Source organism: Giraffa tippelskirchi, chromosome 11, assembly GCF_054371585.1.
Source record: "Giraffa tippelskirchi isolate mGirTip1 chromosome 11, T2T-mGirTip1v1.2.pri, whole genome shotgun sequence".
NCBI classification, from domain to species: Eukaryota; Metazoa; Chordata; class Mammalia; order Artiodactyla; family Giraffidae; genus Giraffa; species Giraffa tippelskirchi.
The window spans coordinates 108,421,866-108,447,409 of NC_137285.1; the positions used below are offsets into that span (position 1 = coordinate 108,421,866).

General features: G+C 42.7%; 1 protein-coding gene and 1 non-coding gene across 9 annotated transcripts in view; both read right to left on the reverse strand.

Annotated features, from left to right (window-relative positions):
- Positions 1–25,544, reverse strand: part of CLMP (CXADR like cell adhesion molecule) — a 193,773-nt gene that overhangs the window by 17,315 nt on the left and 150,914 nt on the right. For 7 of the 8 annotated variants that reach the window (XM_081541407.1, XM_081541405.1, XM_081541409.1 and 4 more), the window contains one exon: positions 3,554–3,711. In XM_081541407.1, the coding sequence (XP_081397533.1) occupies positions 3,554–3,711 (158 nt within the window). Of the gene's footprint in view, positions 1–3,553; positions 3,712–10,254; positions 10,286–25,544 lie in introns of those variants that run through there. The other variant, XM_081541411.1, reaches the window with a different exon arrangement.
- On the reverse strand, positions 532–604 carry TRNAG-CCC (transfer RNA glycine (anticodon CCC)). Its single transcript has one exon. It is a non-coding gene; the product is annotated as a tRNA-Gly (tRNA).

Genomic DNA, 25,544 nt, shown 5'->3' on the forward strand with positions numbered 1-25,544 from the left:
AGATGCCCTTTTCACTCTGAAAATCCTTCAAGAACACCATGACATCATAAGAAAAATTCTCAGCTCCGTGGTATGGTAGACAAGACCTTTCAGTTTCTGGTCCTGCAACCCCACAAGCTGAAACTTGCACTCTACCTGGATGTGCTGCTTAGAAGTTCCCAGAATGGGCCCGCCTGTGTCTTTGCTCTTGTGATTTCCTGAGGGCAGCGCCTTCTATAAACATGCAAATCAACTGTGCCTTCTTACCGGAAGCACACCTCGATCTCTCCCCAAGGACTCTCAGCCAGCGGCTCCTCATCTGCTTTCCTCTAGAACATTCTGCTTATCTCAGTCTTGATATGTATCTCTTCAAGTAGCTCCTTCATGAGAGAGTGTGTGTATTTTGGAAATCCAATATTTATTAAATTTAACTAAATCGATTTTATAAAATATTGATTTATTTACTTGGCGGCTTCGGGTTCTTAGTTTTAGCATGCAGCATTTCTTTAGTTGTGGCACTGGGGATCTTTAGTTGCAGCATGTGGGATCTAGTTCCCTGACCAGGAATGGAACCTGGGACCTCTGCCTTGGGAGGGCAGAGTCTTAGCCACTGGACCAACAGGGAAGTCCCAACTAAATTGATTTTTAATGTTTCAGAACTTCCAATAGCGCCAAGCTTTTTCCAGCATCAGGGTCTTTGTATAATTACTCTGCTGGAAAATTTTTCTCCCCATATTTTCCTTATTTCCTATATAGCAGCACTAATTTTCTAATTTCTAACTATTTATGAAGATAACACAGCTAGTGGTTAATAGTCTAGGTACCAATATCAGAGTGCCCAATTTCAAAAATGTGTGACTTTAAGCAATTTTCTCACTTTGTGTGTGTACATGCCTCAGTTCCTTATCTGTAAAATGGTACCAATAATCTTGGTTATGAGCAGTAAATTAAATGAGACAATATGTGCTAAACAGATTTGTGCCTGGCCTGCAGCTGGTATTTATTGCTCTGTACTTAAAATTTTTAAAAAAATTATTAAATGTCATTTTACTTTAAGTTCCTAGAAGGCAGAGATTCTGATTTTTTCTTCACTGCTATACCCCAGTGCCTACCATGGCATACAGTAAGTGCAAAATAAATTCATGCCATCTGGACTTCCCTAGCGGTTCAGTGGTTAAGATTTCAGGCTCCCACTGTAGGAGGCATGGGTTCAACCCTTGGTGGAGGAACTAAGATCCCTCATGCCACATGGCTCGGAAAAAAAAAAAATCATGCCATCTGAATTAGTGAATAAATGGCAATCCTTTCTTTAGAGCATTCACTGAAGATAAGTAGGGAACTATGCCTGCTTATTAGGATGAGGACAGAAGCTGTATCAGTGACCTTCTTTATTTTATTTAGTTTTTGGCTGCACCCCATGGCATCTTAGTTCCTGGCCCAGGGATTGAACCTGAAGCCCCTGCACTGGAAGGGGGAGTCTTAACCATTGGACCACCAGGCAAGTCCCTCAGTGGCCTTTTTAAATCAATCCTTATATTCAACTGGCTATAAAACCAAGTAACTTTTTTTTTTTCTTTAGTTTAAATGAAACAAACCACTTGGGTGAAAGTTAGATCAATAATGTCATTCTTGGATTTTTATTAGAGGAACATGGGCACTTATTTACTTCATTCAGAACTGAGAGTATCAGGTCTAGGATTGATTATGAAACTGTTGGAATAAACATGCTCAGGTTAAGGTGACCTTGCTCTGGAGAACAGACTGAGTCTCGAGATAGTGCACTAGGAGAAGAGTGACAAGCAGTATCAAAATAACAAGGTGATGCAGGCAGCTCTGTAAGCAAGTTCAATTCCAACTGTGATCTTGAATTTTATTTTCAGTGAAAACCTTAGCTTCCCTCTGCATAAACCACCTTATGAAATTAGTAGCATAGACACTGGAGAGGAAAGGACAACTTTATCCTTTATAGTAGGGAAAGAAGTAAAGTTCTGAAAAAGAAGGAAAGTCTAAAATCAGCTTCCGTAGGATGTAGTTTGTTTTTTTAACCACAAAACTTTCAACAAAGAGTTTTAAAAATAAGTCAATAGAAGGGAAGGGTGGAAAGAGGAATAGTTAGGGAATTTGGGATGGGCATGCATGCCCTGTTATATTTAAAATAGTTAACCAACAAGGACCTACTGTATAGCACAGGGAACTCTGCTCAATAGTCTGAAACAGCCTAATTTGGAAAAGAATTTGAAAAAGAATAGATACATGTGTATGGATAACTGAATCACTTCATTGTACACCTGAATCTAACACATTATTGTTAATCAACTATACTCCAATATGATATAAAAGTTTAAAAAACTATAAATTAATAAAACACTTGTGTAAAAAAGATACACCAAAATAAAAGCTAGCCTATGATGTTGGGGGGAAAAAAAAGTCAATGGGTAAAGGCTGTTAATTCAATCTCTGGATTGGGAAGATCCCCTGGAGTAGGAAATGGCAACCCACTTCATGGACAGAGGATTCTGGTGGGCTTCAGCCCAATGGGGTCATAAAGAGTTAATACAACTGAGCACGCACAAACATGCACAAAGGCTATTGAAGAATAGTTATGCCAGAAAACCTAGGTTGAGCCAAGGTACAGTGGTTGAGTGAAGCCAAGGCAGAAAGGATGGTAACAGTAGGTTACCTAGTTCTCATTCTCTAATGAATGTCATGCCAGGAGGTCATCAGGAGCAGAGTGTGACGAATCTGTTTATACCGCCAGTTCAGTTCAGTCATGTCCGACTCTTTGCAACCCCATGGACTGCAGCATGCCAGGCCTCCCTGTCCATCACCAGCTCCCAGAGCTTACTCAAACTCATGTCCATCGAGTCAGTGATGGCATCCAACCATATTATCCCCTGTCATCCCCTTCTCCTCCTGCCTTCACTCTTTCCCAGCATCAGGGTCTTTTCAAATGAGTCAGCTCTTCGCATCAGGTGGCCAAAGTATTGGAGTTTCAGCTTCAGCATCAGTCCTTCCAATGAATATTTAGGACTGATTTCCTTTAGGATGGACTGGTTGGATCTCCTTGCTGTCCAAGGGACTCTCAAGAGTCTTCCAGGTGTGGTTCTGGCCCACTAGACTAGGCGATCAAGCTACTGCATCCTCGAACCCTTCATAGGAAAGACGCCACTAGCATAGATTCTCTTCTTGGGCAAATGATAGATTCTTGTAGTTCTTGCTCACTCCCAAATAGAATTAGGGTTAGGGTTAGGTTTATACCACCAGAAGCTTATAAAAACCAATGGGCCACCCTGGTGACCCTTCCAAACCTCAGCACTGCAGACCCAGCGCCAGCTCCTTTATTTTCCAACTGTAGAATCAGTATCAGTTCTTGCTTGCCCCCAAACAGAATCTCTTATCCTCACAACCCAGTGCCCTTTCTTGTTATAGTATTGTCTCTAGAGTCTTCCAACTCTAAACCAGATGAAAAAGCAATTCTAGAACTTTCTTACACAATGAGAAAGATGCGGGACTAAGGCAAGGCGTGGGAAGACAAGGGAAAAGGAGGCAAGACTCCAGTCAGACACACACTCACCACTTTTTGGTTCCCTTCATTATCGGTTAGCAGCCATTCGATATCCAGGGTGTCTTTTTCTGGGAGCCCCAGTTGATGGTGACAGGGCAGAGTGACCTTTTCCTCTGCCACTTTCTTGATCTCAGTGTGAGTCCCCAAGGTTCCAACGTAGTAGGAAACTGGAAGAGGAAAACATCCAATGAGTCGTGCAGAAACTGGATGACAGTGTGCCGGAAACAAATACTACAACTAATAATTACTGGATGTTTCTGTGGGCAAGAGGCACATCAGGTGTTGGAGGAACCCTGGTCCAAAAGTACTGGAAGTCCCTGGTCTCACACTGGTTCCTACATTAACTGAATTCATCATATCTTCCATACCTGTCCCCCCCAATTACACTCCTGCTAATTCCCATCTTTCCAACCCTCCATGGTTTTTAGAAACAATGAAATCACTCAGGTCAAAAACAACTTTGTTTTTTGACCTTTCTCTCTCCTACTAGCAAAGGCTTCTGAAAGGATGGAAATGAACAAGGAGGACAGGATTAGCTTCCTCTCAGCACAGGCTCCGGATACGGTTCACTCCTCAGAGCCATCTTGAGGTCGGGCTGCCCTCACAGAACTCTCAGTAAGTGCAGCCGTTTCTCCGGAACAAGTGGGCTCTTGTGGCAGCCCCTGCTCCCTTAAGGGACACACAGTCTCCTTCTCCCCCAGCTTCCATCTTCATTCTCCATAGTTTCATATCATATGGCTGCAAAATAGGAAGCAGCACTTTCTACCCAAAGCAAAATTCCAAGTTACCACATTTGGATCCTGTCCCTTCATCTGTCCAATATTCCTTTGGCCAATAGGAATTCAGATCTACTTTCTTTAACTTTCATCTTTTTCCAGAAATGGTATTGTGTCAGTAACTTAATTTTTTAATGTTTTTGGCTGTGTAGCTTCTGGGATCTCAGTTCCCTGACCAGGAATGGAACCAAGGCCCCCAGCAGTGGAAGCGTGGAGTCCGAACCACTAGATCACCAGGAATCCCATCAACTTGCCCAGTATCACATAGCTAGAAGTGTCAGCGCAGGGCTCTACCCAGATCTGTCTCCCTGCGAAGCTCACCCTGCTAAACTACTGGTGCCCTTGGTTTTATGTGGCTTCCTGAGTGTCTGGTTCTCCCATTTGCCTCTAAGCACCTTGAGATTAAGTTCCATTACCACTGCATGCCCAGAGCTCTCAGTCAGGGTCTCACATGCTTCAGATGCTCAATAAATACGTATTGGATGGATTCGAATCTAACCCATGCACTGATTTTACCAATGACCAAACTGAAGTCTGGGGATAAAGGAGTTGGTCCAAGGTCCTACAATGCATTTAGTGGCAGAACTAACCCATATAAAACCCATCCTCCTTCAGTTCCCATAAAGCAGAGCCTGTACTAAGCTAAGCTTCTATGGAGGAGCTCTGGCTTCCATCTCTGATCGCTTTCCACTGGACAGGGCAGTGCTCAGATGAAGCACCCCTGGCAAAGCTAGAGAACCCAGCACCAACTCGGTGCATACAGTAGGCACTTACTATATATGGAATAAATAAACGCAAAGAATCAGCTAGGAAAGTTGCCAATTTGAGCCACTAGAGGGTATCAGAAGCTCAGAGTTGGTTGATGTCCTCAAAGGAAAGGAACACAGTGGTGGGTGGTGTGCTTTGCCAGAGCACCAAATTCTATTTATACGACACCCAGAATTAACACAGCAGTGCAGGGCCTGGCCACTCCATGCATCACAAATGGTTTTACCAAGGCAAGGAGCCTCAGGATCAGGGTGCATGCACCTCTAGTCTTCCCTGAACCTGAGGTCCCTAGAATCCCTGCAGAGTTCTCAGGTACTTCTGTGCTTTTTAACTCAAACTCCTGAAGTCTACGTGCAAAGTGCCTGGGCTCTCCTTACAACCTCCAGGCTTGGCAATGCTCATGGGGGCTGCTGAACATGTGTCTGCTGCCTGGCAAGAAGGGGCAATTCAACCCCCAGGGGCCAGCCTTGGGTTCCCTGGGCACTGAAGGGTTCACTTTCATTGAGACCTTGCTGCTGCTGCTGCTTAGTCATTCAGTCATGTCCAACTCTTTGCAACTCATGGACCAGAGCCCGCCAGGCTCCTCTGTCCATGGGATTTCCCAGGCAAGAATACTGGAGTGGGTTGCCATTTCCTTCTCCAGAGGATCTGCCAAACCTAGGGATCAAACTCGAATCTCCTGCTTGGCAGGCAGATTCTTTACCACTGAGTCACCTGGGAAGCCGGAGAAAGACTTGTTCAGTGGCTAAGTTGTGTCTGACTCTTTGTGACCCCATGGACTGCAGCATGCCAGGCTTCTCTGTTCTTCCCCATCTCCCAGAGTTTGCTCAAACTCATGTCCATTGACTCAGTGATGCCATCCAACCATCTCATCCTCTGTCGTCCCCATCTCCTCCTGCCCTCAATCTTTCCCAGCATCAGGGTCTTTTCCAATGAGCTGGCTCTTCGCATCACATGGCCAAAGTATTGGAGCTTCAGTTTCAGCATCAGTCTTTCCAATGAGCATTCAGGGTTGATTTCTTTTAGGATTGACTGGTTTGATCTCCTTACAGCTGAAGGGACTCTCAAGAGTCTTTGGCACCACAATTTGAAAGCATCAATTCTTTGGGGCTCAGCCTTCTTTATGGTTCAACTCTCACATCTGTACATGACTGCTGGAAAAACCATAGCTTTGACTATACAGACCTTTGTCAGTAAAGCGATGTCTCTGCTTTTTAATATGCTGTCTATGTTTGTCATAAAACATTCATAGTTGAAGTCTTTCTAAAAATGTTATGTCCAAAGAACTGGCATTGTTTTGGTGGTCAAATAGATGCCTTGGATGACCCTTTCATGGAGGCTTACTTAGTCCAAATAAGTGAGACCTATATTTTTCTTGCACTGACTTTCCCTCACATATTGAGGCCCAATTTTCGGATCAGACTGTCAGTTTGAGCAGATGTGGTAGGATTGAGAACCCTGGCTGAGTTTTTTAAGATGGCTCCCTCTTCTAAGGCCACTGGTAACCTAGCTTGTTTTTATGGATGCAAAAAGACAAATGGCCCAGGGTAACTTTTTCAAAAAATATATTTTTATTTATGTATGTATGTATGTATGTATGTATGTATTTTAACGGGTTTCCCAGGTGGTGCAGTGTAAACAATCCACCTGCCAATGCAGGAGATGCAAGAAACATGGGTTAAGAACCCTGTGTTGGGAAAATCCCTTGGAATAGGAAATGGCAACTCACTCCAGTACCCTTGCCTGGAGAATCCCATGGACAGAGGAGCCTGGTGGGCTACAGTACAAGCAGTCACAAAGAGTTGGACAGGACTGAGCACAGCACACAATTTATTTGGCTGTGCTGGGTCTTAGTTGTGGCCTTTGAACTCTTAGTTGTGACATGTGGGATCTGGTTTCCTGACCAGGGATCAAACCAAGGCCCCCTGCACTGGGAGGGCAGAGTCTTAGCCACTATTCCACCAAAGAAGTCCGCCCAGGGTAACTTTAAATAGAAACTAGGATCTGCATATAAAATATCTTATTTCTCTCTTATTTCCCTAGCAGAGAATTTTCTACTTCTCAAATATTTACTGAATGCCTATGAGGCACAAGTTGCCCAGAGTCTGCATGCTATTCCCTCTAAAGAATGGATCCTTTATTGCTGCCATCATTAACTCCGACACCCCACGTTCCCCCTAGGAGAGGCCATAGTGCTTTCTGGGTCATGTTTTAGAACTGAGTTGTTGGTTATCAGGCTGTGTAGGCATACTGTTTACAAGTAACATAGAGAGCCGTAGCAGTTACTGTCTGAAGTCACGTGCAGGAGCTGCTCCATTGCCACTATTTAATGTACAGTGGGGCACCTGTGAAGGGCGATGGAGGGGTGCAAGCACCTGCTTTCCACTCAGTGGTTACACTCTTTTCAATGGACCTGTTCAATTTCCTAAGTGGGAGGAACATTTCCTTGTGTTTTGCTTTACAGGGAATATTCAAGAAGGCCTCAGGAAAATCAAAATCATCAAATGTCATTCAGAAAAATAAAAAGGATTTTGGAATTTTTATTTTTTAAAATAATTTATTTTTAGCTGTGCTGAGTCTTCACTGCTTCACTCAGGCTTTCTCTAGTTGTGGAGAGAAATGGGGGCTACTCTCTAGTTGTGGTACGTGGCTTTCTCATTGCTGTGGCTTCTCGTTTCAGAGCACAGACTCAGTCTCTGTGTGGACTTCAGTAGTTGTGGCTCATGGGCTTAGCTTGTCCTTGGTATCAGGAATCTTCCAGGACCAGGGATCAAACCTGTGTCCCTTCATTGGTAGGTGGATTCTTATCCACTGTGCCACCAGGGAAGTCTGGATTTTGGAAATTTTAAACTTCTCTTATAGATCAAGAAGTCAAGGCTTGGAGAAAAGTGACTCACCCAAAGGCCTTCCAATTTCTAGACTAATATATATGTAAAATTCTGTAGGTGTAGGGGTGTGTGTGTGTGCGCGCGCGCAGGAATGTACCTTCCAGACTGTTTCTGGACACTGCATGCAGTTCAAGATATAATAGAAAGACCATGAGTTTGGAGTCAGATAGATGTGGTGTGGACTTAATTTGTTCTAAGACCAATTAATTCCCTGACTGCTCTGAGTCTTTTCTCTGTAAAATGAGTATAAAAACATCAATCATGAAAGACGATTGTCAGGATTATTAAGATGTATATAAAGTGTCTGACACTGGCACAGGATATACAGTACATACTCAACAAATGGTCATTATTAATAGTTGTACACACCGTGCGAAAGACAAGGAAAACGAGAAAAACATGCTAAGGAGATGAAGCAGAATTGTGAGGAGTTTGAAAGTCACTTTGCTAGATAACTTAATGTTTGGCCACATTTGTTCACTCTCTCTCCATATATATGTATGTATATATATAGACGGGCTTCCCAGGTGGCGCTAGTGGTAAAGAACCCAGCTGCCAATGCAGGGGATGCTGGAGACAAGGGTTTGATCCCTGGGTCGGGAAGATCCCCTGGAGAAGGGCACGGCAACCCTCTCCAGTATTCTTGCCTGGAGAATCCCATGGACAGAGGAGCCTGGTGGGTTACAGTCCATAGGATCTCAAAGAGTAGGACACGACTGAAGCGACTTAGCACGCACGCAGGCAGGCACACTAGTCTTTATTGTTTTGGTGGAGGGGAGGGGGGTGCTTCCCTGGTGGCTCAGATGGTGAAGAATCTGCTTGCAATGCAGGAGACCCGGATTCGATATATATATACAGATATATTTTGTCACATATTTTTGCTGCTATATTTCAACATCATGATCACATCCAGGAAAAGTAACCACATTGCGTGATTACTGGAAGATCAGTCATTTCTGACAAGAGTGGTTAAGGGAGACTCCGAGGAGTAAGTGGGACTAAGCTAGTTCTGGAGACAGACAGGTTTTTCCTGCAGACCCGAGGGAAGGCGGAGAGCGTCCCCAGTGGGGGAGCAGCTGCAGTAGACGCAGAGGCAGACCCTCCCCCACCCCATCAGCCCCTCAGGCGCCCTGGCTGTAAACCAGGGGAGCTTTCTATTTTGCCTTCCCAGCCCCATACTAGCCTGACCCCAGAATCTCTCCAGCCAATGGCCTTTATGAGGTCTTTGGAAAAGGAAAACCACATTCACTCTGAGCTGCTAAATGATTCATTTTGCTGTTTTCTCAGAGACAAATGTATATTTGATAGTTAGAAAAAGACTGGAGCTGAAGGAACACAGCTGTGGTTATCAGTGGAATTTCAGGCATCTGGGAATCAGTGTGGTGCCTTGTTATCTTTTCCCCCAAGGAGGTGAATATTTGTTCCAGAAATCCTAAAAATGAATGGTGTGGGTGCAAGGTGGCAGCCTTGGCTTCAGTGATGGTGGTGGCAGTGGGAGCCAGGGGGTGTATAGAGCTTCCTCCTGATTTCCAATCTGAGGGTTGGTTTTAGAGGAGGCGAAGGAAGGGAAAAGCAGGGAGAAAGATGGAATAAAGGAGGGGGGGGAAGAGAGGAGGAGGGGGAAGGGATGAGGGGGAGGGGGAGGAGGGGGAGCGGATGAGGGGGAGGGGAGGAGAGGGAGGGGGAAGAAGAAAGGGAGGGAGGGGAGGGGGGAGGGAGTCAGACTAGACAAAGAGGAGAAGAGAGGGGGAAAAGGGAGAGACGCTGATAGAACATAGTTGAAGAAGCTTCCAGACTAAACACAGGCTGATTAAAAACTATCAACTCACCTCCCTTCCCCTCTGTGAAAAACTGTCTCAATATGTACTTCATGTGTATTTACCCATATTAAAAAATCGTAAGGCGCTCTTCACCTATCAGGTAGAAAAGAGGTACAAAAGAGGATAACAGTTTCTCCTCCCTCCTCAAACCATTTGAAAGCTAATGATTAATAATACTTTACATTTATTTAGCAATCAACACTTAACTCAGCCTATTCAAATGCATTTTTTCATGTGAGCCCTAGGAGCACCTGAAAGCTCATGTTATCACCTCTGTTTCAGAGAAGAGAAATTGGAGGACCACACAGCTGAGGCCACATGGCTGATGGGTAGCCCTTCAGGGACATGGGCCCACCTCCAGTGTTTTCTAATCTCTTTTCTGAATCAAAGCTTCTGCCTTGAAATTGACTGGTTGGAAACGCAGAGGTCATGTTTATTAAATAAGGATGGCACAGAGCTAAGTAGCAGAACTAATCTGAGTAGACACATTAAGATATACAATTATCTGGGACTTCCCTGGTGGTCCAGTGGCTAAGACCCTGTGTGCCCAATGCAGGGGACCCGAGTTCAAAATCTGGTTAGGGAACTAGGTCCCACATGGCACAACTAGGAGCTCACATGCCACAGCCAAACATCCTGCAAATTAAGATAGAAGATTGTGCTGCAACTAAGACCTGGCACAGCCAATAAATAAATATATATTTTTAAAGATATAATTATCTTGCTAGCTGAGATTCTGAGGCAAAAGCAAGATGAAATTTAATAACAACAATTGTTAAAAGTTATAGCTAGGCAGAAGTACAGGGTTAGGAAAGACCTGGAGGACCTGGGGGGTTACAAGATTTATACTGACCAGTAGTATGATATAATTGCTGAAAAATCCCAAGGAGCTTGGGCTGCATTAAAAGAAGTTTAATGTCCTAAGGCATAACCACTTCATTGTTTTCTATCCTAGACACAGGAGCATATCCAGACATCTGTGTTCAGTTCTAGAAGCTGCACATGGGAGGGATGCTCACAACAAAGCTGCCATCCAGGGTTGTAACTGGGAGATGATGGGATCTAAAAAACATGTCATATGAGGAGTAGTTGACAATTATCGGTGAAAAGTTGGCAGGATGGAACTTACTGAATGTTGTTTCAGAGAGCAGAATTAGGTCCAGATGGTGTAATGGATTCAACCATAAAAGGATAAACTGGGAGATCTCCAACACCTCTTTCCAGTTCTGAAATGATATGATTCTCTGACAAAGGATTTATTCCATTTTGGTTTTATATATATATATATATATATATATATATATATATATATATATATATATATATATTGTTGTTTGTTTTTTATATTGAAGTATAGTGGGCTTCCCAGGTGGCTCAGTGGTAAAGAATCTGCCTGCCAAGCAGGAGGATTTGATCCCTGGGTTGGGAAGATCCCCTGGAGAAGAAAATGGTAACCCACTCCAGTATTCTTGCCTGGGAAATCCCACGGACAGAGAAGCCCGGCAGGGTACAGTCCATGGGGTCACAAAGAGTCGGACACGACTGAGTGACTAAACCACCACCACCACCAGAGTTGAATTGCAAGGTTGTGTTCATCACTGCTATACAGCAAAATGACTCAGTTATACACATATACATTTTTTCGTATTCTTTTCCATTATGGTTTATCACAGGATATTAAATACAGTTCCCTGTGCTATACAGTAGGCCCATATTGTTTATCCATACTTTGGCTTAATATGCTGATAGACTTTCTAACGGTTAATCCCTGCCTGATCGGAGAACAAGCTGTATCATTTAATGAATTTTCCATTCCTGGAGTCACTTGAGTGGGGGTGTATCAGGAGCTATGAAAGGAATTCTTCTATATGGATGTTAAACCCAATATTTCATGTTTCTCCTAACATTCTATGAATATTTATCTAGTACTTGGTATAGTCAAGATACAGATGTATATTATTCGCTGTCAGTACATTTTGTCATCATCAATCAGCTCTTACACAATTTATACAAATAGTCTAATTTTGTTCCATTGTATATTATTTTAAAGATCATTGAAGAGCTGTTTGATAGAACTAAAAGGAACTGGCCCCATGCAACTAGTTGTGGATATTTTAATCCACAAGGGGGCAGAATTTACTTAGGATTAGCCACGCCTCATATTAGTAAAACGGATTACTAACATTGATGAAGAATTATAGATTACCTTGGATTTAAGTACTTTGCTGCCATTTGTGGTTACATGCTAAATTTCAAACTGTATGCATTTAGTTTCCAGAGGTCATGGGAAAAAAATCCATTAAAGAAATAGAAACACTTTTTAAAATAACTTAAGGTCACTGGTTTAACTTTTTCCAGCTGAAATGGATGTTTATTTTGTCTGAGGCCAAAAAAACTTATTTTCATCGCAGAATTTCTTATGAAACAAATTGATTACTCAGGTGTTGTGAAGTGTCATCTGCAGAGAGTCAATAAAGAAAGGTAGGGACTTCCCTGGTGGTCCAGTGGTTAAGACTCTGAGCTTCCAATGCAGGGTGCCCAGGTTCCATCTCTGGTCAGGGAACTAGATCTCACATGCTGCAACTGAGTGTTCACATGCTGTAACTAAAGATCCTGCCTGCTGCAACAAAGATCAAAGATCCCAAGTGCTGCAACTAAGACCTGGTACAGCAAAATAAATAAATAGATGGCATCACCGACTCAATGCACATGAGTTTGAGCAAACTCAGGGAGATAGAAGATGACAGGGAAGCCTGGCGTGCTGCAGTCCATGGAGTTGCAAAGAGTTGGACATGATTGAGTGACTGAAAAACAACAAAAAAGAAAGGCAAAGAGTGAAGGAGTAAATATCCATTTGAGGTATTTTAGAGGGGAGGAATTAGCAGAAGAACCCTTAGGGTCCTTTTAATCTTGATGTTTAGCTTTTGTTCTAGGCCAGTAATTTACTGAATTACAAAACCCTAGAATGGGCTGGTTCTCTGTAATCTAGAATCTCAAACTTGAGAAGGCCCAGAAGATCATTTTGGTTATTATCTTACCTTCAGGTAAATTTCATATTTAAAACTAATCTGCTAAAACATATCAAATTGTTCATAGTCTCTTATTATCACTAAATCTGAAACCACAGCAAGACTGTTACATGATCTTGACAGGTCTGTTAGTGTGTGTGTATGCTCAGTTGTATCCGACTCTTTGTGACCCCATGGACTGTAGCTCACTAGGCTCCTCTGTCCAGGAGATTTCCCAGGCAAGAATCCTGGAGTGGGTTGCCATTTCCTTCTTCAGGGATTTTCCCAACCCAGGGATCGAATCTTCATCTCCTGCATTGGCAGGTGGATTCTTTACCACTAGCGCCACCTGGGAAGCCCACTCTAGTTTTAAAATATATTGAGTGACAAATTTGTACTATAATTTTGTTGGTTTCATGGCTCTTCTGTCTGTCCCTAGAGAGGGTAATGGAGGGTGAAACAGATGAAGTTCAGGACGGTCATCTTCTCTTTGTCATTAGTTTTGATGGGAAGGTGGAGGATGAAGGATAAAGTCAAAGGCTGAACTGAGGCTTTAACTTATCAGTGGATTTTAATTATCAACATAATCTCAAGTCTCCATTGCCATGAACCCCTAAAAATTGATTGCTACTCTCTCAATAGCCAGTCTGTATCTATTTTTAATTTCCCCTCTCTGGTTGAATCTCTGCTGAAGGTGATAAAAAATTTAGATTTAGAAAGCGACTTAGCATTTGGAATGAGATAGAAGCTATAAATAGGCATGTCAATGAAATAGGTTAGTTCTTGGAGTGTCAGCATCAAAGGCATACATTCTCATCTGATCTGCATATAGACATGGGCAGGCTTGTAGGGGTCTCTAGACAGGTTCGTGTATTTGTATGTTCCTGCATATGTGAACACAAATACACGCGTGGAACATGTACAAGCAAGCATACTACTGAGAACAGAATTCTGAGGAATAACTGGTGTCTGTCCGAGTCCAGAGCGATCCATTTAGACTGGGTTTGTAGCTTTCCCCTGACCTGGATAAACCATTACTCTTAGATAGCCAACCCCCAGGTGTAGGCCAGTGGTAGAGCTCACATGCTGTTTATGTGATATTAGTGACCAGTGTGTGAGACCTCACCAGGACTGAGGGTCCACAGTGATGATCTGATCTGTCAAACACTGAGGGCAGCTTGGCAACTCATTTCCTAAGCAGTCAGACTGCTGTTCCCAGTCTTTGGAATGTCATTACCTATCAATCAGAGATACTCAAAGTCCAACCTATTCTTCAGGCCCAAGTTAAATATTCAATAGTTCCTTTCCTTTTTTTAAAAAAAATGTTCTTGTTTTTGGCCATGCCCCATGCAGGATCTTAGTTACCTGACCAGGAATTGAACCCGTATCTGTGCCCCCTGCATTGGGAATGCAGAGTCTCAACCACTGGACCACCATATGAAGCCATCCCTGATCACCTTGGTGATCTTCCTCTTTTAAATTCCTAGAGCACATTCTGACCCTCACCTTCATATTGATCACACATTGCCTTGAGATAGATTTGTTGGATGCTTGTATTGTTGCTCTATTATTGGGATGTCTTCATAGACAAAAAGACAATGTCATTCATTTTTGTAGGCTGACACCACTTAGGGTGGGAACAGGAGGGCACCTCATATTCCTCGAACAACTATCCACTCCTAGTTACCACTGTCGACTTAAAAATATTCACAACCTAAAAACTGAGTGCGTGCATGCTCAGAGCCACCTGAGAAGCCCTTAAAAGTTGAGTTATGTTTTAATCTGTGGGAATTTTTAGGACTTCAAGCCCTGAAGACAGCATTACAAGTAACCCTGAGAGAATTGCTCTGAGGAGGCAGGGTAGGAGCCAGGTTATACAGAAGTTTTCCAGCAAAGGGCAGGTAGTCTGAACATCAAAAGATTATTGTTAATTAAAGAAAGCCAGTATCCCAAGTTAAGGAATTTGGTGCTTTTCTGTGTATAGGAAGATGCAAGAGTCTGGGCGCACTGAAATCATTCCTTTCATATGCATCTCAGCTTTCCTAGGCCAGTATCTCCTGTTTTCCACATCCTGAGCTCCGTTGGGGCTCACCCTGGGGCGTGGCCACAGCCTGCTGGCTGTTAGATTGCAGATATTATTCTCCTTCCTGAGTGCCCTGAGGGCTTACCAGCTCACACTGGAGGGAGGGAATCCCTGATGACTGTGACATCCTTGTTTATTGATATCGCAGGAAATATTTCATTTCTCACCCACCTCTTCATGCCAACTATTCTGTCAATGTTGCTGTTAGTTTGTGACACCCAGAATCTGAAGCATCCTGGATAAGGTGTTAAAGGAAATGCTATAGACATCAGTTGGAGCAGGAAATGGCAACCCACTCCAGTATTCTTGCCTGGGAAATCCCATGGACAGAGAAGCCTGGAGGGCTACAGTCCATGTGGTTGCAAACAGTCAGACACGGCTGAGTGACTAAGTGCAAGAATACTATCCTTGCTCAGAGTGGTGCCAGGCCCTGCTGCAAATGCTTTTGTGTTTGCTTGAAGAGAGACAGCATGGCATAATGAAAAGTGCATAGGTTTGGTCTGAATCAGTCAGTCAGTCAGTTCAGTCACTCAGTCATAACTGATTCTTTGCGACCCCATAGACTGAAGCATGTCAGGCTTCCCTGTTCATCATCAACTCCTGGAGTTTACTCAGACTCATGTCCATCGAGTCGGTGATGTCATCCAACCATCTCATCATCTGTCATCCCCCTCCTCCTCCTGCCTTCAATCTTTCCCAGCATCAGGGTCTTTTCCAATGAGTCGGTTCTTTGCAACAGGCGGCCAAAGTATTGAAGTTTCAGCTTCAGCATCAGCCCTTCCGATGACTATTCAGGACAGATTTCCTTTAGGATGGACTGGTTGGATCTCCTTGCTGTCCAAGGGACTCTCAAGAGTCTTCTCCAACACCACAGTTCAAAAGCATCAATTCTTTGGTGCTCAGCTTTCTTTATAGTCCAACTCTCACATCCATACATGACTACTGGAAAAACCATAGCTTTGACTAGACGGACCTCTATTGCCAAAGTAATGTCTCTGCTTTTTTAGTATGCTGTCTAGGTTGATCATAGCTTTTCTTCCAAGGAGCAAGCGTTTTTTTAAATTTCATGGCTGCAGTCACCATCTGCAATGATTTTGGAGCCCCTAAAGATAAAGTCTGTCACTGTTTCCATTGTTTCCCCATTTATTTGCCATGAAGTGATGGGACCGGATGCCATGGTCTTAGTTTTCTGAATATTGAATTTTAAGCCAACTTTTTCACTCTCCTTTTTCCCTTTCATCAAGATGCTCTTTATCTTATGATATACAATAATAAACAATTTGATATTAACAGACCTGTCAAGATTGTGTAACTGATTTTGCTGTGGTTTCAGTAGGCTTCTCAGGTGACTCAACTGGTAAAGAACCTGCCTGCCAATGGAGGATTGACAAGAGACAAAGGGTCCAGCCCATACTCAAGCATAAGGGAATACTAGGAGGCAGGAATTTGCAGGATAATCTTAGAGGCTGCCAACCACATCCTTTAATAAAAGTTTTAAAATTTATACATTAGCTTCTTCTGCCTCCCCACTCACAATGATAATCACTATCATAGAATTAAAAATACTTTCACAAGTTATTTTGGTAACCACAGTATCCCTAGGAGTTAGTTATGATATGAATTCTTTATTTTGTTTTACAGAAATGCAATGATAAGCTCAACAGTATGACTTTTATGTTTGCATAGCACTTTTTAGATTTCACAGTTCTTTCCCATATGTATTTTGAGTTTTGTTATGCAGAATAAGCGGAGAAGGCAATGGCACCCCACTCCAGTACTCTTGCCTGGAAAATCCCATGGACGGAGGAGCCTGGTAGGCTACAGTCCATGGGGTCACTAAGAGTCGGACATGACTGAGCGACTTCACTTTCACTTTTCCCTTTCATGCACTGGAGAAGGAAATGGCAACCCACTCCAGTATTCTTGCCTGGAGAATCCCAGGGACAGCGGAGCCTAGTGGGCTGCCATCTCTGGGGTCGCACAGAGTCGGACACGACTGAAGCGACTTAGCAGCAGCAGCAGCAGCAGCATGCAGAATAAGTAGTTTAGTATTAGCTTATCTTAAAATACCCTGCAAATTATAAAATGCTTTATAATATTAATAATAGTAACATTCATTGAGTGCTTACTATATGCCAGTTGATAAGGAATATATATATAATATATATGTGTGTATATATATATATACACATTATATGTAGTATATTTATATTCCAATAGTCATGTGAGACTTGGACCGTAAAGAAAGTTGAGTGCCAAAGAATTGATGCTTGCAAATTGTTATGCTGGACAAGACTCTTGAGAGTCCCTTCCACTGCAAGAAGATCAAACCAGTCAGTCCTAAAAGAAATCAACCCTGAATATTCATTGGAAGGACTGATGCTGAAGATCCAACACTTTGGCCACCTGATGTGAAGAGCTGAAAAGAAAGTGAAAGTGAAGTCACTCAGTCCTGTCCGACTCTTTGCGACCCCATGGACTGTAGTCCACCAGGCTCCTCCATTCATGGAGTTTTCCAGGCAAGAGTACTGGAGTGGGTTGCCATTTCCTTCTCCAGGGGATCTTCGTGACCCAGGGATCAATCCCAGGTCTCCTGCATTGCAGGCAGATGCTTTACTGTCTGAGCCACCAGGGAGATGTCTGATTGGAAAAGACCCTGATGCTGGGAAAGATTGAAGGGAAAAGGAGAAGGGAGCAGCAGAGGATGAGATGGTTAGATAGCAGCACCATTAATGGACATGAGTTTGAGCAAACTCTGGGAGATAGTGGAGGACAGGATAGCCTGGTGCGCTGCAGTCCAAGAGTCAGCCATGACTCAGTGACCGAACAACAACAAAATATGAATAAGTTCATTTAATCACTTAACCCTGTGAAACAGGGTTTACCTCATCTCAGGTTAGGTAATTTGCAAAGATCTCAGAGCTAATAATGTCAACTCAGTCTGACTTCAGACCGCCTATGCTCTACAAATGATATAAACTATATTCTTCATATCATTCTGGTAATACATTTTCCTGGAATAGGTCATGGAGAAATTTTTATAGAAGCTGTGCCATCCTAATGTCAAGGAGGAAAAAAAAAATTATCTTCACTTAGAACGTGAAAGATAGTAATTCCCCCAAACACTATTTGTATCTAACATTTAAGGATACAGTCTTTCTTCAAGAGGCTGATGCTACTGACCTATTAACATTTGGATAAACTGTCTTAATATACCCTTACTAATATGTTCATTCATTCATATCATTCATTTAACCCAGACTTTTTAAAAGGGTTTAAACATAATTAGCATATCAGATAAGTTCTTAAGGACTGCAGTAAGCTTTAATATGCTTCCTACATCAAATGTGTGAACAGACCTATAATCAGGCTTAGCTAATGCTTCACAAGAAACATCTCAGAGCTTCTCTTCTCCCAGAGACAGAAAATGGCAATTAGAAATCTGGACCTTGCTCTGTATGCTACTTAATGATGGTATGCAGCCAAATCAGCTACATCAGACTTCAGTTTATCATGTTAAGGTGGCAGGAAGAGACCCAGCATGGCAATTTGGCTCCCTGCACCCAGGATACATCCCTGCAGAAAATGGCAGGTCTCAGCAAGGGAGGATTTACAATGCCAAAGAATTTCCCCTAATTTTACTTCCTTCCTGTCACTTACCCACACCCAAATGACTCAAATGACTGCTTCATGTTCATTTATCCTTTCATTCAATCATGTATTTATTCCAATGACCTAATGATGAGTCTTTCCTTTGGCTCGCCAGAGGATTGTCTTCTAGAGAATTTTTGCGTGTTCATCATGCAGCAAATAGGTTCTGGCGGACCTCTCTTTATCCCTGCCTACTTCATGTTTACAGGAAAGATGTAGAGAACTGGAAATCACCCAAGGGCTTTTGGTGGTTCCCAAATCTAATTAATTACTGGCATTACTTAAGTGATTTTTTGATTCTAAACTTTTTGGAATAATGTGATATAAGCATATGGTAAAGATTCAAAGAGGACAAAATGGTCTACTGAGAAAGGTGTCTCCCCCACACCTGGCCCTCAGTTTCTCTCCTACAGGTAACACTTGCTACCAGTTCTTGTGCACTCAGCATCTCACACCTGACTCCTGGCTTGGCTGCTATGGAATATTAGGTTGGATGCAGTTTTCACTCAAATTCCAGAAGACATTGCTCCACTGACTTCTAGTTTCCAGAGTTACTGTTAAGAAGTCTGCTGCTGTTTAGTTGCTAAGTCTGATGCCAATTTTAATTTTGATCTTTCAAAAATGACCTCTTTTTTTCCCCCTCTGGATGTTTTTAGGATCCTATCTTCATCCCTGGAGTTGGAAACTTTGGCTAAGATGGGTTTGAGGTTGTAGGTCTTCCTCCCCCCTCAACCCCATTCATTTATGGCTAGTAATCTGAAAGCTCATTTCATTTAAATGTCAAGAAATGTTATTAGACTACTTAAATATACAATCATATAATTCCTTCCATTTTTACTTCTTCCTCTTTGTATGTAATATGTTAGATTTTGGATTTCCTGGGTTGATTCTCTCATTTTCTTATCTTTTTCTCATATTGTTTGAGTTGCTCAAGAGTTTTTGTTTTTTTGACTGCACAGCATGGTTTCTAGGATCTTAGTTTCTCACCAGGGATGGAATCTGCACCCCCTACAGTGGACCTTAATCCCTGGACCATCAGGGAACTACCCCCAAAGTTTTTTTTTTTTTCTCCCAAAGGATCTCTTAGATGTTGTCAAAATCAGCAATACAAATACTTTTAGTGCACACTCCTTTCTGGTTGTATAACTTTTAACAAGTTCCTCAGCCTCTCTGTGCCTCACTTTTCTCATCTATAAAATGGGGAAATAATCGTACCCCACTCATGGGCATTAAATGAGGATTAAAAGCATGTTATGAGGATTAAATTAGTTTAAATACATACCAGGTACAGAGTAAATGTTCAATAAATATTGCTATTATTATCATTCATCTGTTCCTTTTGCCTAATGTTCCATAATTTCTTCCCTTAGGATACTGATCATAGGGTTCCTTGCAGAGTCTCTGTTTCTGTTTGTTTTCCTCTTACTTTTCTCAAGTGTGCCATGTTGGAGGGAGAGAAACAAAAAAGTTCTTTGGAAGGATCGCGAGTGAGCAGGGCTTTTTACACCACAGATTTCTCTGTGCACTTTTTCATCCTGGGATTCCCAAATGTCAGTGTTCAGAGGCTTTTTCTCTGTAACTCTTCTCTTTCTCCGGAGAAGAATTCTCAAGTCACCCATCCATTAGTGGGAGGTGGGTAATGGCTGCCAGCGATCTCTAAGCTGTGGGGCCGGGGTGGGGGTGGGGGTGGGGGCCAGGGGAATCCCATTCAGAATGCAAATCCAACAGCCTCAGAGAAGAGGCATCCAGGCCTGGACTTTGGGAAGCCCCATGTTTCCAGTTTGACCCTTTGCTCTCTTCTGGGTCTGAAGTCTCCAGGTTTGGTCCTCCAAACTCCCTTCTCCTGTGGGGTGGGGTGAATTGGGGCTTTTCTGCAGAGGGTGTGGAAGGAGACACGTAGGTCTTTTAAAACAGATTGTCACTTGAGGCCCCAGCTTTAAGAACATGCCCCAGCTCATGTTTTTGCTGCACCTACAGACTGGCTTCAGCTCCTGAGCCTTTACTCTGTGAGCAGTGGGTTTCAGTCCCTGGGACATGGTGAAATCAGTTCTCTCCTCATCTGCTTCCCTTCATCCAAACGTTTGTCGACATTTCTCTTTCCCCTCAATTTCCTCCCATGTTCTCTAGTCCTTGGTGGATTTGCAGCCATTTTATTCCTTTACTTTCATTTTAATGGGATTTAAAAACACCTGTATTCAACTCAGTAAGTGACCGGGGGAGGAGAGCAGGCATTGTCTTCAATGTCCTAGATATTGTCTCTGCTGCATGTTTGAGAACAACTAACAACTTGATAACACCTGTGGCTTTTTATCCTCTCACTTCTCCTGTTCAACAGATAGTCATCTTTGCAAGGTGAGCCCCACAACTGTGACACTGTCCCATAGGACAGTCTTTCAGGACCAGAGCTATATGTTCTTGCCCTCAGGTCGCTCATGATGTCACAGCCCTGCTGGAAAGCATTTCTGATGCAACCTCCTTTGTTCAGCCCGATAGGAAAGGAGAAAGGACGTTTCTGTGGGGTTTCCATAGGACCGTGCCTGAGAGCAGGGTACTAGAATGATGTGAAACCAAGTCTCATCTGGAGTGAGGAAACTGCAATCACTTTGCCAGTTCTGACCTATGGAACCCATAGAGAAAAACTATGTGGGATTTTTTTTTTTTTAATGTCTTGTTTTCTCTCTCCTTCCTCTCTTCTCTTCTTCCTGTTCACCAGGAATATTGTATTTCAGCTATTTTGGCTCAGATTGGGGAAAAATGAATCAAGGTCTTCAGAATGCACTGAAGCGGTCCAGAAACCCTGGGGACCAAGCCATTCTGCCCAATGTAAATGAATCCCTGTTCTGCCCAGCACCCGCTTTCATCCACCCTCACCTCTTTTGCTGTGTTTGCAGCTTAGAAACCCTACAAAAGAGCAACATTTTCCTAGGAAAAATATTTGTTTAAATAAAGCTTTCATTTTCTCTGTGGTCTTTAAAAGCCACTGTGGTTCTTAGTCCCAGAATCAGCTTTTCTGGGCATATGACTGGCCTCCAGCTGTGATGTGAGGGCATGAACTCTACAGAACTCTAGCAGAGATCTGCAGATTTTTGTCTAGGAGAAATTGGTGGTGAGTCCTATGAGGAGCTGCGTGGGACATGCAAGCAGATTTCCTTGAATTGCTAGGTCCTGGATCAACAAGGGAACCAACAGTGTGAGCATGAATTATGTCCCCACTGCACCCTGGGATTCTGTGAGAAATATGAGAGGAGGATTAACACAGGATTCCTGATTCCTGCGCTCACGAAGGATCCAATACAGTTGTAAGTGGTGTGATAGAATGAGAATACTATGAGACAGTACAAAATGGGCAAATCCTGTGAAATTTCAGGAGCTCAGAGGAGACGGTAAAAACCCAGGGATGACAACAATCTGTGGAGGAAGTAATCCCGGTGGTCTGAGTGGTCACAGCATTTCAGTAGGTAGGATGGGTGACCAGTAGAGGGGAACTTTGCCAGGCAGACTGTTGGGAGTGGAGCTGGATGTTTGGGCAGGAATGACAAGATCTCTCAAGCTTGGGTTGCAAGGGAAAGACAAGAAGAGCAGTAAGGGGGAAGCAAGTCATTCGAGGTGAGATTCAGGAGACAGAAGCTTCTAGAGAAATACTATTTAAACGGGTCCTAAGAGAATAACTCTAATTTTTCTTTTGGTTGTTTTTAGTGTAACAATAGTCTTGGTTTTTTATGTACAGTTTTCCCACCTGACCTGATTTACCATTCTTTGAGATTAATCCAGAAGCAGATGGAGAATTAATTTTGTGAACGCCCCACTCTTCCAACCCCTCTTGAATCTCCAGGCTTTTCGTGGGTGGGCTGTAGTGTCACAGATGGGCTTCCCTGGTGGTGCAGATGATAAAGAATCTGCCTACAATGTAGGAGACCCAGGTTTGATCCCTGGGTCAGGAAGATCCCCGGAGAAGGGAATGGCAACCCATTCCAGTATTCTTGCCTGGAGTATTCCATGGACAGAGGAGCCTGGTGGGCTACACTCCATGGGGTTGCAAAGAATTGGACATGACTGAGTGACTAACACTTTCAATGTCACAGATGAGTAAATCTAGATAAAAAAGAATTTAGATATATTTCCTTCAGCACACAGGCCTATCTGGCAGCAGAAGCCTGAGGCATCCAGTCCCTACTTTTCTGGCTTGTGTCTCTGAGATTATCTAATAGGCATCTGTCCATGTCATGTTTTAGAATATCTGACCATGTCATTTCATGCACATCAGTCATTCATTAAATAACTACTTTCTGAGGACTTGCCAAGACACTTTTTGAGATGCTAGGGCTATAGCAGTGGACAGAATGGATATTCCCTTTTTGCTTCTCAAAAATATATGCACCTCTCTTGGGGTTCATGGACAGTGTGACAGGACCACATAGAATTATAGAATAACCACATGATCAGTATCTTCTTGGACTGTCATTTTACTAAATTGTAAGTAACTGAAAATAATCTCCTGCATTTTTAGAGTAGAAGATTAAATTCATATGCATTTTGGAGGAACTTTTTATTTTGCATTGGGGTATAACCAATTAATAATGTTGTGATAGTTTCAGGTGAACAGCGAAGGGGGTCAACCATACATGTACATGTATCCATTCTCCCCCAAACTCCCCTCACATCCAGGCTGCCACATAACACTGAGCAGAGTTCCCTGTGCTATATAGTAGGTTCTTGTTGGTTATCTGTTTTAAATATAGCAGTGTGTACATGACCATGCCAAATTCCCTGACCGTCCTCTCCCCCTGGCAACCATAAGTTCATTTTCTAAGTCTGTGAGTCTCCTTCTGTTTTGTATGTAAGTTCATTTGTATCATTTCTTTTTAGATTCCACATATAGGGGATGTCATATGATATTTCTCCTTCTCTGTCTGACTTACTTCACTCAGTATGACAATCTCTAGGTTCATTCATATTGCTGCAAATGGCCTTATTTCATTCTTTTTAATGGCTGAGTAATATTCCATTGTATATATGTGCCATGTCTTCTTTATCCATTCCTCTGTCAGTGGACATTTAGGCTGCTTCTGTGTCTTGGCTATTGTCAATAGTACTGCAGAAATTCATATGCATTTTTAAACTGAAGTAAGACTTTAAAGAAATGTCTCACATGTGACAGATTGTTCTGGGGTGTGTTCTCAAGTCCCCAGAGGTGCACATGCATGCTCCCCCACCTTCAGGAACTTTGGTGGAAACATTTGCAAGCACTGCCCTATGTGACAACCCGTAGGGGCCTTGTCCTGGCCTACAGGATCTTGTGAAGTTCAAGGTTCTCCAGGATCAGGTCCAAGTCCACTCTGCCTGTAACTTACACTCCTTGCTTCCTCTGCCTCTTCCTTCGGCAGGAGAGACTGTTACTTTCTTTTTTTTTTAATATATATATATTTTTTATGTGGACCATTTTTAAAGTCTTTATTGAATTTGTTACCATATTGTTTCTGTTGTTTATGTTCTGGATTTTTGGCCACATGCCTTGAGGCCATGCCTTGGGGATCTCAGCTCCCCAACCAGGGATGGAACCTGAACACCCTGTATTGGAAGATGAAATCATAATCACTGCCAGGGAAGTCCCAAGACTCGTTCCTAAATGCATTAATTACATATGGACACATATTCAGTACCCAACAGGCTCGGTGCTGGGGTAGGGGTCTGTACATGACAAAACACATTCTTGACCATGACCCACAAGAAGTTGCTCACACTTGGGAATTCCCTGGTGGTCCAGTGGTTAAGACTCCATGGCACACTGCCCCTGCCAGGGCCCTGGGTTCAATCCCTGGTTGGGGAACTAAGATCCTGCAAGCTGCATGCTGAGGGGGGAAAAAAAAAAGACAAAAGTTGCTTATACTCTATTGTCTCACCTCCCCTGTCTGCAAAACCTCTCTCCGTCTTTCATGGAAGCAGCCCAAGTAGGTGGCTTTGCCTCAACAGCATGGCTTTCTCTTATTCCCTTCCCTGTAGTACTCAACAGACACCTGTTAGAGTCTTTGTGTTGTGCCTATTTGCTCAGCTTTTTTCCCACTGGACATTAAGCTTCATAAGCAAGGACAGTTTTGCAATCATCTTTGTAGTCATACCATGCTTGTTACCAGTACTCAGTGAAAGGAAGCTGAACTAATTAAATTTTCACAAAGTGAAAGTGAAAGTCACTCAGTCATGTCCGACTCTTTGAGACCCCATTGACTATACAGTCCATGGAATTCTCCAGGCCAGAATACTGGAGTGGGTAGCCTTTCCCTTCTCCAGGGGATCTTCCAAACCCAGGGCTCGAACCCAGGTCTCCCACATTGCAGGCGGATTCTTTACCAGCTGAGCCACAAGGGAAGCCCTAAGTTTTCAGAGGGACATGCAAATTCTCTGGGAAGCTCATCTGAAGGAATTAACTAATTTATTCATCATCTACACATTCATTAATTACTTGCCAGCTTTCTACTATTGAGCCAGGTTTATGAAGATAGTAGTAAAAAAAACAGAATTAGTCTCTTCCCTCATGAAGCTTATAATTGTGTGATGAAGGCTCACAGAAATAAAAGAAAAATGCTTAATCATCAGTATTAAGTTATATAAAATGTGATCAATTAAATATAACTAAAATCTGTAAAATAAAGAGATGTTTTAAAGGAAAAGTATAGGAAACTATGAACATATATGATTCCATCTTGAAAAATTATACTTTGAGTACTTAATATTCCACACAATTATATTGTTTGGATTATAGCAGAATTCTTCTTCGTTTTAAAACTTTACCCTAATTTGTTCAAGCCCTCCCCCTTTTTAAAGGTTTTTCTTTTCTTTTTTTTCCCCCATACTTTAAACTTTTTATTTTACATTGGGGTATAGCCGATTAACAATGTTGTGGTAGTTTCAGGTGAACAGCGAAGGGACTCAGCCATACATATACATGTACCCATTCTCCTCTCAACCCCCCTCCCATCCAGGCTGCCACATCACATTGAGTAGAGTTCCA